The sequence below is a fragment of the Thamnophis elegans genome, chromosome 5 (assembly GCF_009769535.1).
Source record: "Thamnophis elegans isolate rThaEle1 chromosome 5, rThaEle1.pri, whole genome shotgun sequence".
Taxonomy (NCBI): Eukaryota; Metazoa; Chordata; class Lepidosauria; order Squamata; family Colubridae; genus Thamnophis; species Thamnophis elegans.
The window spans coordinates 34066052-34082682 of NC_045545.1; the positions used below are offsets into that span (position 1 = coordinate 34066052).

Genomic DNA, 16631 nt, shown 5'->3' on the forward strand with positions numbered 1-16631 from the left:
AGTCAATAGCTTGACTCTCACTTCTTTGTGGCAACCCCTGAGATATGGAGACACTGCTATCATTTCACCCCTAGTTCTTCTTTTCATTAAACTAGACATACAAAATTCCAGCAACCATTTTTTATTGTGTGCCACCAATTTGGTCTCAGCTGTTAGTAACCAGTTTTTCCAGATTGAACTTCTCCAACTATTCCTTTAGGTTATACAACAATACATCCACTGCTGCTGTAACTGAATCCATCCACCCTGCAGTTAGCACCCTCTCTTTCCTTCTAGTTTTCCTAGGATTATACACTCCTCCAAAGAGCTAAGTCATACTTGGGCTGCATTATGCAAAGTATGATAATTTGAGCCTTGTCATTTCTACCTTGACTGAGAATTGGGTTGATTTGTTCAATGATCCATTTGTTTGTTTTCTTGGCTATCCGTATATTCTTGGAAGTCTTCCAACACCAAAGTTCAAAAGTGTCAATACTCTTTCTATCCAGCTTCTTCAAACTACAACTTTCACTTCCATAGATTGTTATAGGAAAAGCTTGACAGCTTGATTGTAATCTTTGTAAGTAATATTATGAGCCTTGATAGCGCAGTGGTTAGAATGCAGTACTGCAGGCTACTTCTGCTGACTGCCAGCTGACTGCAATTTGGCAGTTCAAATCTCACCAGTCTCAAGGTTGACTCAGCCTTCCATCTTTCCGAGGTCAGTAAAATGAGGACCCAAATTATTGGGGGCAATATACTGACTCTGTAAACCGCTTAGAGAAAGCAGTATATAAGTCTATTGCTATTGCTAATATTGCTGACATATCACAACTTCTCTCTGCATTTCATTCCTATTTTACTAGGTGTTATTTGTGGCGTATTTCTTGATTGCTGATTATTTTACTTTTGACAGTAAATCTTAAAATGTAGATTGACCCCATGCACTATGTTATTGTTGTCACTGTCAATTCTAAGACTGGTTGCTGGGCCTGGTAACAGTAGTCTGATCTTTTGTAATTATCTCTTTGCAATTTCTAATTTTCTTTTCCTGTATGCAATATTAGCAACTAGATCGTTATACTTAAAGGTCCTCAGCTCTTCCTGAGTAGCATGTTAAGTGGCATACAACATAAGGAGTCCATCATTTGGCACTAGAACATCGCTTTCAAGTGGTCTTTCCATTATGCTTGGGTTTCCTCACTGCACTGAGTCATGGGCTATTGAACAAGCCACAGTTATTGAGCATAGTTACATCATAAAATGTGATATAGGCTTTTTTCTCCTATGTTATTGAGGAACAAGAATTAAATTTGTGGAAATTTATCTTAAAATGAAGTGTTATCTGGAAAGCTGAGCTCTGCAGCTCTTCCACCAAAAAATTGGTTGAGGTGAGGGTTAATTTACTGCTTCCAGCAGATTAAATCAAAATGTCGCTTTGGAAGTGATTCATATTCTTTTTCTTCCAATCGTGTCACTGACTCATCTTGTTCCTTTTTTTTACAGCAAAAAAACAAAAACAAAAACCACCAGTCAGTTGACTATGGACCATCATCATAATTTTTTGTTGCTTACTTTTGTACATTTTATCTGAGTATAATCAAAGACTTCCTTTAATTTTAATAACTCAAAGATTTCAACGGTGTTCTTTTTTTTGTTTCTGTAGGCACCTTCCTATCAGGGAAACCAGAACACTTTGCAAGAGAATAAATAAATTAGGGTTCAATAAAACCATCACAATAGAGACAATAATGAGTACCTGCCTGATTTTTTTAAAAAGTTCAAAGCAAAGCAAAATTCTAAGTGAACAAATAGGTGGATGAATAAGACTTTCGAAGATGTGGCTGGCTCCAGAGGATTGTTAACACCTCTCTTCACGAGGGATCCTTCCCGCACCCCCTAAAGGATGCGGTGGTGAGACCCCTCCTTAAGAAACCTTCCCTGGATCCAGCCATCTTGAACAACTACCTCCCAGTTTCCAACCTCCCATTCGTTGGGAAGGTTGTTGAGAAGATGGTGGCCTTTCAACTCCGGTGGACCTTGGATGAAACAGATTATCTGGATCCCTTTCAGTCGGGTTTCAGGCCTGATTACGGCTTTGGTCGTGCTGATAGATGATCTCTGGCGGGCCAGAGATAGAGGACATTCCTCTATCCTTGTGCTTCTTGACCTCTCAGCGGCCTTCGATACCATCGACCATGGTATCCTTCTGCGACAGTTGCGGGAGGTGGGAGGGGGAGGCACCATCTTACGGTGGTTCTCCTCCTACCTCTCGGACAGGTCGCAGTCGGTGTTGGTTGGGGGACAGAGATCGACCCTAGGCCCCTCAAATATGGGGTGCTGTAGGGTTCGGTCCTGTCCCCCCTCCTATTTAATATCTACATAAAGCCTCTGGGTGAGCTCATACGCCGGCACGGGATCAAATATCATCAATATGCGGATGATACTCAGTTGTATCTGTCTGCCCCGTGCCAACTCAGCGAAGCAGTGGAAGTGATGTGCCAGTGCCTGGAGGCTGTCACGGTCTGGATGGGAGCGAACAAGCTTGCACTCAATCCAGACAAGACCGAGTGGCTATTGATGCTGCCTCCCAAGGATAGTCCAGACATTCCACCTCTTAGCCTGGGGGGTGAAATTATATACCCCTCAGAGAGGGCCAGAAATTTGGGTGTCCTCCTGGACCCGCAGCTGATGTTAGAACACCATTTGTCAGCTGTGACCAGGGGGGCTTTTGCCCAGGTTCACCTGGTGCACCAGTTGCGGCCCTACCTGGACCGGGAGGCACTTCGAATGGTCACTCACGCCCTCGTCACCTCAAGACTGGATTACTGTAACACGCTTTACATGGGGCTACCCCTGAAGAGTGTTCGAAGACTACAGTTGGTCCAGAATGCAGCCGCGCGAGCGATATTGGGTGTACCTAGATACACCCATGTTACACCTATCCTCCGCGAGCTGCACTAGCTCCCCATTGGCCTCCGGACACGCTTCAAGGTGCTAGTCGTTACTTTTAAAGCCCTACATGGTTTAGGACCTGGCTACCTGAAAGACCGCCTCCTGCCATTTACCTCCCAACGACCAATAAGATCGCACAGGTTGGGCCTCCTTCGGGTACCGTCGACCGGACAATGCTGGCTGGCGGCCCCTCGGGGGAGGGCCTTCTCTGTAGCTGCGCCGGCCCTGTGGAATGAACTACCCGTAGAGATCCAGACCCTCACCACTCTCCCGGCCTTCCGTAAAGCCACCAAGACCTGGCTGTTCCGGCAGGCCTGGCGCTGTTGATTAATATCCAGCCCCTTTTGGACAGAATGGATGTTGTGTTAATTTTTATATTGTATTTCTTATTTTAAAATTTTTAAAAATGCTTTTATCTTGCCTGTGAGCCGCCCAGAGTCCCAATAGGAGTGGGTGGCATACAAATTTCATTAAACTAAACTTAAACTAATCCCCCCCCAGCCCCCAGGAGCACTTTGCAGGCCTCTCAAACTCTCTGCACGCCCCATTTTTCACAAAAGAGGGTTGTGCAGAGGGTTTGGAAGGTCTGCAGAGTGCAAAAACTTTTTTTTAAATTTACCTCTTCAAAATCTTGGTGCGTCTTATACTCTGCTGTGTCTTATACACTGAAAAATAACGGTACGTGCCAGGACTCAGGCAAAGCATTATGAAAGAAATAGACTCAAAAGATATGATACTTTCAAAGTACTTTTAAAATATAAAGTTTTGCTTGAGGATAAACCAGTTGCATGAGGACAACATCCCAGTGACTCATGCCCTTGTCACAATGTTCTTTTCAAGGGGCTGCTTTAAAGGTTAACTAGAAGCTTCTGGTGCTTCAAAATGCAGTAACCTCAATGCTTATTGATGCTTGCTTGAGGGAACCTATTCAGTGGTGGTATTCACTTACCTTCCCTACCGGTTCGCAAATATGAGCCCGTGCACCACCTCCACACATGCACACAGCCTTCAGCGAGTGCGCTTTTGGCAAAAAAGAGCCTAAATGGGATGCCATAGAGCCAGGGTGGGTGGGCAGGGCCAACCACGATTTCCACTACCAGTTTGGGTGAATCGATCTGAACCGGTAGAATGCCTGCGCAGGGAAGATGGCTGCCTGAGCTTTTCGCTCCGGCTGGGAGGGAGCTGGAATCGCTCAGAATTGAACCCCCAATGAACGCTAGATCTCTAGCAGAACGGAATTGTGGGGAGGAGAACTGAGACGATCTTGGAGAGGTGACTATTTTGGAGGACACTGCCCTGGAGGCCTGGGGACGGGCTTCGACATTCTCAGACAGTCCCGAGCGGCCTTCGGCGTTGTCGGGCGGCGCCCCCCCTCCCCTCACACGGACGGCGGCTTCCCAGAGTGTTGCAAGCTGGGGACGGTGCTGGCTGAGTTTGGGGCGGTGCTGCCACTGCCGCTTTGAACAATTTTGCGGCTTGAACGATCTTACGGCGTGAGCGAGTGGCATCGAGTGGCCTGTGGGATCCCCCCCTCCCCAGGAACATCGATTGAGAGCGCCACGGCTTGAGAGAGCCGCGGCCGTTGGGAACTGCGTGGCCCTTGCTGCGGTTATTGGGAGTGTTGGGGCTAAATTAGGAACACTGCGGTTTGAACGCTGAGGACGCCGAGGACGCGCTTCCATACTGGCCTCAGTGGCGCTAGTGGGTGGCGCTAGCAGGCGGCGAGCATTTTTTTTTCCGACTGCGAGAGACTAAGATCTGGGCTTGTGTTAGACCTGCACCTCGTCCTGAGGAAGGGGTGGCTGAGTTTTTCCATCTACATTGCCAAGACTGGGTGGCTGGCTTCTGGCCACCTCAGCTCTCTTGGCCTCCCCCCCTTCTCTCTGGTGCAGCCTCCTCTCTGCTCGCTGCTGCAGGCGGCATATGGATGATGGCAGCATTTTTTACGATCTCTTGGTACCTGCAACATCTTCTGACTGCGCCCACCCGGCTTGTCCGGCTTGCTGAACCCTTGGGGACCTTTTTGGATTGCCATCACCCCGGAGGGGGAGAGAACGGCCTGGGCACCCATCGAGGTTGGGCGAATCGGACAACTTGGGGTATCATCTTGGATAGCGCTCGCGGAAGTCATCTCACTGAGGCACGCTGGACTCTGGATGGGTGGGGGCACTTACAACGAGTGCGGAGGCCCTCGGACTTCTCGGTAACATCTACAGTCTGCTCCTTGGTTTGCCCCCTGGTACATCTGTCCAACGGAGGGAGTGACGGAAGATGGCAAAACTATAAGAGGGGACTTAATGTTTCTAATGTACCCCCCCCCTCTTTCACGATCCACCTCGGCCACCCCGGACTTTAGACTCTGGACCCTTTATTATATCTTTCCAAGAACGAGGTATACCATCTGCTACCACCTGTATACCACCTGTATACCACTGTTGGTGCTCAGCTACCTCAAATTTTTAAGAACTATCTGCACAGTTATTAATCTATACTTGCGCAGTGCGCCAAAATTTTTTGTAGGAATGCGGTGTGAATGGTATGCCTGATTGATGACTGTACCCACTTTTTAACTTTATTACTGTTGTATTTTTGTGTGTTTTAATTGACCTATGTGGGGAATGCATGGATGAGTGGCTGTATTTGTGTGAGAGGATGATTGATTCGAAGGGCCTGTCGGGAAACGCGGGGGCTATGGGGGTGGGTGGAGGGACTATGGACACGGGAGTGGGCCAGAGCATTACGGTCTTAACAGGGAGGGGCAGATATGGCAGGGACTTTAGGGCGGGCCATTACCGGGGAAAGAGGGCTCGCTACGTTACAGAGATCCCTCCTTCCGGCCCTATGAGTCCCACTCCAAGGCCAGATGGCGCGAGTAATCAGGACCCTGGTCTCAGGCTGCTGTCGCTAAATGCCAGGTCTGTAGTTCACAAGGCTCCCCTCGTCCGGGACCTAATTTTAGATGAGAAGGCAGACCTGGCATGTATTACTGAAACCTGGCTGGGCCTGGAGGGAGGAGTCCCCCTCGTAGAGATGTGCCCAGAGGGTTTACAGGTGCTTCATCAGCCGCGACCCCAGTCAAGGGGTGGGGGTGTGGCTATTGTTATCCGAGAGTCTCTAGTACCTCGTAGGATCCCTGCTCCGGAGCTTGTCGGGTGTGAGTCCTTGCTGGTGAAATTGGACCTCAAGGGTCAAGTGGGCTTGCTGTTAACGTACCTGCCTCCCAACAGCGTTGCAGCAGCCCTCCCCTAGCTCCTCGAGTCAGTAGCTGAGCTGGCAATTGAGTTTCCTAGGCTTATGGTTCTGGGGGATTTCAATTTGCCTTCGCTCGGTGAACACTCTGATGGAGCGCAGGAGTTCATGGCTTCCATGACAGCCATGGGCTTGACCCAAGTAATTCGGGGCCCGACTCACTCGGCGGGTCACATGCTCGACCTCGTATTCCTCTCGGAGCAGTGGAGTTGTGATCTTGGTTTGAGGGGTAGCGAGATCTTACCCCTGTCATGGTCGGACCACTACCTACTGAGGCTTGACTTTCAGAGACCAAACCCTCACTGTAGGGAGGAGGAACCGATTAGGTGGTTCCACCCCAGGCGACTTATGGACCCTTTGGGCTTTCAGACGGAGCTTGGCATTGTTCCTGATACCCTCGCCCGCAGTCCGGCGGAGACTCTGGTTGCTGCTTGGAATTCAGCAGCGGCAGGGGCTCTTAACTGGATTGCGCCTTTACGGCCGATCCGAGGCAGTGGATCCAGGAGGGCTCCTTGGTTTACTGAGGAACTCTGGGAGATGAAGCGCCAAAAGAGACGCCTAGAGCAACGATGGAGATCCAGTAAGTCTGAGTCAGACCGAGCGCTTTTAACATCCAGCATCAGAGCTTACCTTCGGGCAATTAGGACGACAAAAAGAACACACATTGCCTCTCTGATTGCTTCCGCTGAGTCGCGCCCAGCCGCCTTGTTCAGGATAACCCGTTCCCTCCTAAATAGGAGGGATACAAGCGATCCTTTGCAAGGCAGAGCTGAAGATTACGTCCAATTCCTCGCGGATAAAGTTGCTCGGCTTCAGACGGACCTGGACTCCAATTGCGCAGAGCCAGCCGAGGCACCAGGGGAGAATCTGGAAGGACATCACTGGATTGATTTTCAAGCTGTTACCCCTGAGGACGTGGACAAGGCCATGGGAGCTGTAAGTGCCTCCACATGTGTACTGGACCCGTGCCCCTCCTGGCTGGTCGCTAACAGCAGGGATGTGACACGGGGCTGGATCCAGGCGGTTGTTACCGCCTCCCTTCGGGAGGGGTTCTTTCCCCCCGCTCTAAAGGCGGCGGTGGTGAGACCCCTTCTGAAGAAGCCATCTTTGGATCCAGCCGTCTTAAACAACTATCGTCCAGTCTCCAACCTCCCCTTTGTGGGGAAGGTTGTTGAGAAAGTGGTGGCCTTTCAGCTCCGGCGGTCCTTGGAGGAAACCGATTATCTAGATCCAGTCGGGATTTATGCCTGGCTACAGCACGGAAACCGCTTTGGTCGCATTGATCGATGATCTCTGGAGAGCCAGGGATGGAGGTTATGCCTCCGTCCTAGTGCTCCTTGACCTCTCAGCGGCCTTCGATACCATCGACCATGGTATCCTTCTGCGACGACTGCGGGAGGTGGGGGTGGGAGGCACTGTCCTATGGTGGTTCTCCTCTTACCTCTCGGACAGGTCGCAGTCGGTGTTGGTCGGAGGGCAGAGATCGACCCCTAGGCCCCTGAATTATGGGGTGCCACAGGGTTCGGTCCTGTCCCCCCTCCTGTTTAATATCTACATGAAGCCGCTGGGTGAGATCATTCGACGGCATGGGATAAAATACCATCAGTATGCGGACGATACGCAGCTGTATCTGTCCGCCCCGTGCCAATTCAGTGAAGCGGTTGACGTGATGTGCCAGTGCCTCGAGGCTGTTAGGGACTGGATGCGGGTTAACAAGCTTGTACTCAATCCGGATAAGACCGAGTGGCTGGTGTGTTTCCCTCCTACTAATTGGTCAAGTGTTCCATCTCTCAGGCTGGGGGGTCAAACAGCACGCCCCTCAGACAGGGTTCGCAATTTGGGAGTCCTCCTGGACCCACAGCTGACTTTTGAACACCACTTGTCGGCTGTGACCAGGGGGGCATTTGCCCAGGTTCGCCTGGTGCACCAGTTGCGTCCCTACCTGAACCGGGAGGCCCTCACAACAGTCACTCACACCCTTGTGACCTCTAGACTGGACTACTGCAACGTGCTCTACATGGGGCAGCCCTTGAAGAGCATTCGGAGACTTCAGCTTGTCCAGAATGCAGCCGCGTGAGCGATCGTGGGTGCACCTCGGTTCACCCATGTAACACCTATCCTCCGCGAGCTGCACTGGCTGCCTATTGGTCTCCGGATACGCTTCAAGGCGCTAGTCGTCACTTATAAAGCCCTTCATGGTATTGGACCTGGGTACTTGAGAGACCGCCTGCTGCCAATCACCTCCACTAGACCGATTAGATCCCACAGATTAGGCCTCCTCCGAATTCCATCCGCCGGCCAGTGTCGACTGGCGACTACCCGGAGGAGAGCCTTCTCTGTGGCTGCTCCGACCCTCTGGAACAAACTCCCCATGGAGATTCGAACCCTCACCACCCTCCAGGCCTTCCGCAAAGCCCTTAAAACCTGGCTGTTCCGACAGGCCTGGGGCTAAAGAGCTGTTGCCCCCGTCTCGAATGGTATGACTGTTGTGTGTTTTTAAATTATGCATTGTTATGTTTTGTTTTTTATTTTTTGTCTGTACCCCCCTTCCCTGATTTGAATTGTGAGCCGCCCTGAGTCCCCTTCGGGGGAAAAGGGCGGCATATAAATATAATAAAATCAAATCAAAATCAAATCAATCAATCACCTCTGAACCTATTATACCTGTCTTGTAGGCCCTGCACTGGATTCCTGTTAGATTCTGGGTAAAATTTCAAGTGCTAGCCTTAACCTATAAAGACATGTATGGCTTGGTACATGATCATTTCTGTTATGCTGGAGGAAGCATTTGATTATTTTCTCCATTTTCAGAAGGTCAGGGAGATGAATCCAGAAGATCAGTTTTTCCATTACGGGACCAGCTCTCTGGAATGGCCTCCTGTTCAGATGTCCCTGAAATTGTCTGCCATTTGGGGAAAAGTTGAAAACAGAATTTTTCCAAAGGGTTTTGGGGATTTAACACCAGTATTATATGGTTGAGTTTTTAATGTATTTTTAATATATTTTTGATATTTTTGTGCTTTGTTATTTGAGCCATCAAGAATCTATTTATGTTTGCTATAAATTATAAGTCTTATAAATAAATAAAAATAAATACATACAATTGATTGACTTGCTTGAAACTACCATGTTTCCCCGAAAATAAGACAGGGTCTTATTTTCTTTTGACCCCCGAAATAAGCACTTGGCCTTATTTTCAGGAAGGTCTTATTAGTTTTGAGGTGCAGGAGGCAGCGAGCGTGGTAACTTCATGGCTGCTGCTGTGTTGCAATATTTTCGGGAAGGGCTTGTTTTCAGGTGAGGGCTTACTGTAGTGTATGCGCTCAAAAGCCCGATTGGGCTTATTATCCGGGGAAGTCTTCTTTTCAGGGAAACAGGGTGTTGTGAATATGTGTCTTTTAACAACTGAAGGATTGTCAAGATGTGTGGGAGAAAACCTATATGTCAGCTTAGTCTTGCTTTGTTATCTTGTTTGGTTTAGGTGTCTGGCTATCACATCAAATTGATATCTGAGAAATTACTAGATTTTAGAATTCCCTTATATTTATTATTAAAATGAGATTTATTCATTTTAATTCACCACTCATTACAGTTTGGTGTTATAGTTAAGCAGTGGTGAAATTCAATTTTTTTTACTATAGGTTCTGTGGGCGTGGCTTGGTGGGTGTGGCAGGGGAAGGATACTGCAAAATCTCCATTCCCTCCCCACTCCTGGGGGAAAGGATATTCCCTCCCCTGGAGCCAGTCAGAGGTGATATTTGCCGGTTGTCGGAACTACTCAAAATTTCTGCTACCGGTTCTCTAGAACCTGTCAGAACCTGTTGAATTTGACCCCTGTAGTTAAGGTTTTGACATGGAAACCAAGAGACTGTCAGTTCTAGTCCTGCCTTAGGTATGAAAGCTGGCTGGCTGGCCTTTGACCAGTCACTCTGTCTCAGCCCAACCCACCTCACAGGGGTGGTTGTGGTGGGTAAAACAGGAGGAGAAAGGATTGTTATGTATGTTCACTGCTTTAAGTTGTTTATAAAAATAATAAAGGCAAGATAAAAATCTAATTCATAAATAAACTAAATCCTCTTTTCAGAAAATAAGATAATCCTCACTTACTGCCTTGTTTAGCAATTGTTAGAAGTTATGACTATGTAAAAAAAACCCAACTTTGTGACCAATCCTTGCATTTACAACCATTGTACCCTCCCACAGTCAGGTGATCACCATTTGTGTGCTTTTCAACCAACTTGTGAGAAGCAGAGTTAATGGAGAACTGGTAAACTAAATTGTAAAATTGCTGTCTTGTGATGCTTCCCTTAACAACTGAATCAGAAATGACATCATAAATCCACTGCATTCAAAAGATTTTCTGCTTAGTGGTTGCGGCACTTAGCAACCAAGTTCTGGCCCCAGTTTTGGCTACTAATCAAGGAATACTTATATGGGAAAAAGTCAGATTTCTTTTTTTTTTCCTTTTTCTAATTACAGAGGTATCAATTATATACTATAACTAATGCTTACTAGAGGAATTACTGTACAGTTTTATAACAAATTCAGTCCACACTTCATGATTTTTGCTGAGGCAAGCACAAGGGATTAGCATAGACTAATTTTAACCAACATGGGCAAATTTGAATTGGTGAAATTATTTTGGTGCCAGAGTGTTAATGTAATACCAAATTAAAATGAAACACCAGAAGTAGGTAACATGTCTAGCAAACAATGGAATCTTCTGTACCACTGTAAGTTAAGATAGTTGAATAATTAATTGCTGTGATATGACAGAACAGATTCAGCATAAATGGGCATGTCATTCATATAATTATAAAGATCTATCACAAAGTATTTGTGACGTAGTTTGGGGTTATGTAAAAATGAGTATGTTTAAAAAGGTTGCATACCAAAACTATATTAAAAATAATAAAAGTAGTATTGGATATAATTGCATATATTGCATGCATTGGAAATACTGTACATGTCATCAGAATGTGATAATCACGGTTAACATAAAGTTACCCTGAAAAGATTTTTTACTCAAAGGGCAACCTTTCTTTTTCTGACAGCAATCATCATGGTTGCTCCTGTAAATGCCAACTTTATCATGGGTTTTTCTTCTTCTCAGAAGAGAGGGATAAGAATTTATATAATAGAAAAGGTTTATATAATAGAAAAGGAGCGTGAGAGGCTTTAGCAAACACCTGTTTAACATTCCCATATAAAATGCTTTAAAAAAAATCAGTTTACAGGAATTGAATGAAAGAGCAGCTTTATTTCTACACAATGCACCACATGGCTGCTTGCTAATCTTCTTGCCATAGAATGCAATAGCACAAGGCAAAAGCTGCAGGTAAATTTAGATGAAGTGTTGGGCTTTTAACTTGGGAAAATAAAAGAAAAATGCCTTCATTCCCAAACAGACAGATTAATACATTCTGTATGAAAAGTGGACTTGTCTTTTAAAAGCCACAAAAATTTCTTACTGCAAAACACTAAGATGGATATCAGTCTGAAACATGATGTAAAGGGATGCTTTGTTTACCATGCTACTTGTTTTGCATGTTGTTCAGACTGCATTTGTTGTTACAGAGTGTCATTTGTGGATCATCAGAAACACCACATATCTAGAGAGTCTGTTCCACACCTAGATTGTCCAGGGGTCTTGCAAGAATAAAATTGAACATGGTTTCTATTTGAACCTGTGTAAGAGTAGTGAAAGTTTCAGGCTGCTTAATAGGCTAAACATTGCACACATTTCCCCAGAGTTAAAAGAATGTTCTCTTCACCAATTCCTCAAGACCTTCTGCATCTAGCTTTTTGCTTGCCACAGCAAAGGAATGAGAAACATTTTTAAATGTCCCTTCTAGTTTCTATTGCACTTCGTCCTCATTAGCTTTGTCTGGTAAAGCAAGTACTAGACCCTACCTGGAAAAAAAGGAATAAGAGTCTACATCAGGGTTGTCAAACTCAAGGTCCGGGGGCTGGATCTGGCTCGCAGGGTACTTAGATCTGGCCTGTGGAGCCGCTCGGGAAACAGCGAAGGACCAGCCTGTTGTGCTTATGCAAGGTCCCGAACTCTGTTTTCGGCCGCCACAGCCTCCTGCAATCCTCTGCCAGTGAAAATGGAGCTCAGGATCCTCTTTTTGTTGGCAGAGTGCTCAGGCCATCACAGGTGCCCCCGACTGGAGTGACGTCGAGCTAGCCATGCCCATCCCGGCCACGCCCACCCCAGCCCTCCAAGGTCAAACAAAGCTCTAATGCGGCCCTCAATGAAATCAGGTTTGACACCCCTGGTCTTCACTGATAACTTTAAGATTAGACTACTGCAGTACATTTTCAGAACTTGCAATTGACTGAAAATATAGCTGCACAGGTGGGTAGATGTTAGTGATAGAAGAGAAGATTTGTAGCTCAGGGTTGAAATGTGGTCCTTGGTGCTCTGTGAGCTTGCTTATTTTCTTGTAGACATTTTATTACCAAATTAGGTAACATCATCAATGCAATAGGTAGAGACTTCCCTGAAGTCTCTTTCATTACTTTCCCATTGAAATAGCTTCACTTGTTGTCTTCCGAGTCCAATTTAAGCGCTTAAACAAAGCAAGTATCTTGAATTTGGTAAGTTATAATCTGATTCTTTGCAAGGTGAATTCAGTCGTGATTTGTAAACCATCAATTGTACCAAACATGTGTGAATGTAGCCAATAGTGTATTTCATCAAATCAGGATTTTAAAAAAAGACATGACTTAGCACAATGTGTGAATCCAGTTAATGGGACTTACAGCCAAATGCATATGCAAGGATTTTACTCAGGGGTGAAATTCAGCAGGTTCTAGAGAACCGATAGTGGAAATTTTCAGTAATAGGAGAACTAGCAAATACCACCTCTGGCTGGCCCCAGAGTGAGGTGGGAATGGGGATTTACACTAACCTTCCCCTGGAGTGGGAGGGAATGGAGATTTTGCAGAATCCTTCCCCTGCCACGCTCACCAAGCCACACCCACAGAACCAGTAGTAAAAAAAAATTGAATTTAACCACTGATTTTACTATAATTAAAGTTAAGGTCATTTCCTGCATAGTTGAATTATAGCTTGTACCAGTAGATTTTTTTCCTTTGAAGCCCTTTTGCAAGTTAGTGAATTTCATGGTATACGGTGTTTGATCAATAAGAACCTTTCAAAATGTTACATCTTCCCGGAGTAGATAGGTGAAAGAGGAGGCTTTCCCATTCATCATGTCTGAGGCAGAGACATTTTTTAAAAATTTAAGATTGAGAAGCAGCAGACTGAAGATAGGTCACATCAGGGGGGGGGGGAGCTGCTGTAATACCAAGTGTGTGCTTAAAGATAAGGCTGTTGCTTCCCCTGCTGCTGTTTAATACTTTCACTGTCTGCTGAAAGCTTTGCAAATGGAATATTTTTTTAAAAAGCAATTGTGTTTTTATAAACACTTTGAATGTCTGTAGTGGGAACAAATCAGAGTAGCTGTAAGCTACTATGGGTGGAGACCCATGTTAGCCTATGCTGTGGTAGCACCTTTTCTGCCTCACTCATTTTATTAAAAGGAATTCACTTTATGAGCTACAGTTCATTTCATCAGATGCCCAGCAAGGCACAGTAGACAAATGGGGCAAACTTTGCCCATAAGGATTAATGGACGCAAGCGTGATAACAGGATTTAAAGCAAGGACAAGGTACTTATTGGACCATTTCAAAACCCAGGACACACGGTGGCAAATCTCAAAGTGGTCATTGGGGCGGGGGGGATGTAAACTTTAACAGCACCAATAAATAAGAGATGGCTGAACTCAACTACAGGTAGTCCTCAACTTACAACAGTTCGTGCAGTGAGTATTCGAAGTTACAATGGCACTGAAAATAGTGACTTATGATTCTTTCACCCTTATGACCGTTGTAGCATCCCTGTGGCCACGTGATCAAAATTTAGGCACCTGGCAACTGACTTATATTTATGATGGTTCCAGTGTCCCAGAGTCATGTGATCAGCTTTTATGACCTTCTGACAAGTAAAGTCAATGGGGAAGCCAGTTTCACTTAACAACCAAGTTGCTAACTTAACAACTGCAGTAATTCACTTAACAACTGTGGCAGGAAAGGTCATAAAATGGGGCAAAACTCACTTAAATGTCTCGCTTAGCGACATACATTTTGGGTTTAATTGTGGTTGAAAGTCAAGGAGTACCTTATGTCAGACTATTTCAAAACATTTTAGCAAATACAATGGGGTTTTAACTTGTTATAATTTTTTTTAGACAAGCCTCTCTTTGCATCTGATGAAGTAAGTGGCATCTGGCAAAAGTTTTGCCTTTTAATAACATTTGTTAGAGGGAAAAGTGTGTCTAGACTCCTTGTGATTATAAGGCGCATGGAAAGCTTGAGAACAGAGCAGTGGACTAGAGTGTGAAGCAACCTGGACTACAGCTTTCTAATAATCCCCTTTACAATACCTTATAGTCAGAGATCATGGGTTCATGAGAATTATAATCCTAAACACCTGGAGGGCACCAACTGTGCTGAACTACAATTTTAAGAAAGCACAATTTGGGAATTAATGGAAAATATGGTCCCGCAAGAGCAGTAAACTGGGGAAAACTGATATCTTCCCCAGGGCTATATGTCATAGGATGATGTTCGTCCATTGTGTTCAAAGAGGACCTTGACATCTAACAGGTTGTCAGCTGTCCACCATGTGTCCGCAGGTGGCTGGTAAGGCCTATATGAGCATGAAATGTTCTGCCACATGTTGGACAGACAGGTGTGGGGCACCATTGTTGCAGCAGCATTTGCAGCTCTGGCTTTGCGGAGTGCTCACTTCTCTTGTGCTATGCATATCATAGGAAAGTATTCATAGAAGGCCCATTTAATGGCTGGATTTATTTATAAGCTTTTCATTACATTGATACTTGCATGTTAGAAAAAGTGGTGTGATAAATCTGACTGTACTTCAAAGTGAGACCAGAATTATTTCTCTAAATAGAAATTAATGGAATGTTACAAAGGTAACATGCAATGCAATATTATTTGCCTACTTCATGATTTCCCAGTGGGAATTAATTTTGCTCACGGAAAATAGTTTCCTTACTGGATAACATGAATCTAGTGTTCTGGCAGAAGAAAAACCAAACACACAAAATGTTTATTGTATTATCAATAGGATTAGGCCCAGGAAAAACTCATAAAGCTCATACTATTTCTACTTATTACTTTACTTAGGATACAGCTGGACAAGAAAGGTACAGGACCATCACGACCGCTTATTACAGAGGAGCAATGGGATTCATCCTGATGTATGATGTTACTTGTGAGGAGTCCTTCAATGCTATACAAGACTGGTAGGGACAGTTCAATGTTATGTCTTTTTAAAAAAACAGTTTCAGCAAAGGTGATCATGTATGAGATCAGCTTATACCAAATTTTGTAAGACAGGAAAGGAAATCCAGCTGTTTAACAAATGTTTTGACCTAATTTTATGTTCCTTCATTTAATTATTTTCTTTGATTCTGTCAAATGTGTACAATAATTTCAGATTTCTAGTCCAATTCCATCCTCAGAAAGAGCTATCACAGAATACAATGGGACTTGATTGCAGCAGATAAAATATGCATAGGATGTTGAATGTCCTCAAAGATGCTCCATTAATGCACATCAGTTCCCCCCCCCCTTTCCTGGACCTATTTTGCAGTCCAAATATTCTTCTAATGGCATTCACTGTCAACTCAAGTTCATTTCACAATGTCAATGAATAACATCAGTCCTGCCTAATGTTTATTTATGAGATTTCAGAGCAACTCTAATTATACAGAGTGTGTCTGTATTACCAGAAGCTATACATCATTTTACCATCTGTGTGACAGTATGTTGTCCAACCTTCAAACACTGACACAACATTTCTTTGAATATAATTCTGATTCAAAACATTTGGCAGTGATCCAATATACTTGAATACATTTTAGATTTAGATGGGAAAAAGGGTGTCTTCCACTAGTCAAAAATCCTGGAACGAATGAAGTCCACTTTTCAGAAACCTCTAAAATGTATCGAGATGTCACATCTTGGTGGCAAAACATGCTTTTGGTCTAGACATCTTAAGCTAGCAAGTAAGGCCACCATAAAGTCCCTAAATAAGTAAAATCAGCACTCAAATACAGAGCAGACAGTTATTCTGCACAGATTGACCTTAATTCAATGGCTGTCAGAATAGACATGGATAGCATCAAAATATCTTCAAGGAAGTGATCCTTCCCCTCTAGCCTGTCTCTTCAGGATGATCCTGGTAGCTCTAAGCTTATACCTGCCGTTTTTCTTTGCAGAAAAAGCCACTGGGCCATAATAACAACTGGTCATTTTCACTTGTGGAGAATATTGATGGTACCATGAAGGATCCAAAGCATTTCTGGACATAAAGATAATACTAGAGACTGGAGTTTACCACTTTCCCATT

The 16631-nt window shown here is 44.9% G+C and overlaps 1 protein-coding gene across 1 annotated transcript in view; it reads left to right on the plus strand.

Annotated features, from left to right (window-relative positions):
- Window positions 1-16631, plus strand: part of RAB3B (RAB3B, member RAS oncogene family) — a 78763-nt gene that overhangs the window by 51218 nt on the left and 10914 nt on the right. Inside the window, 1 exon segment of the mRNA XM_032218369.1 lies at window positions 15404-15522. Within this exon segment, the coding sequence (XP_032074260.1) occupies window positions 15404-15522 (119 nt within the window).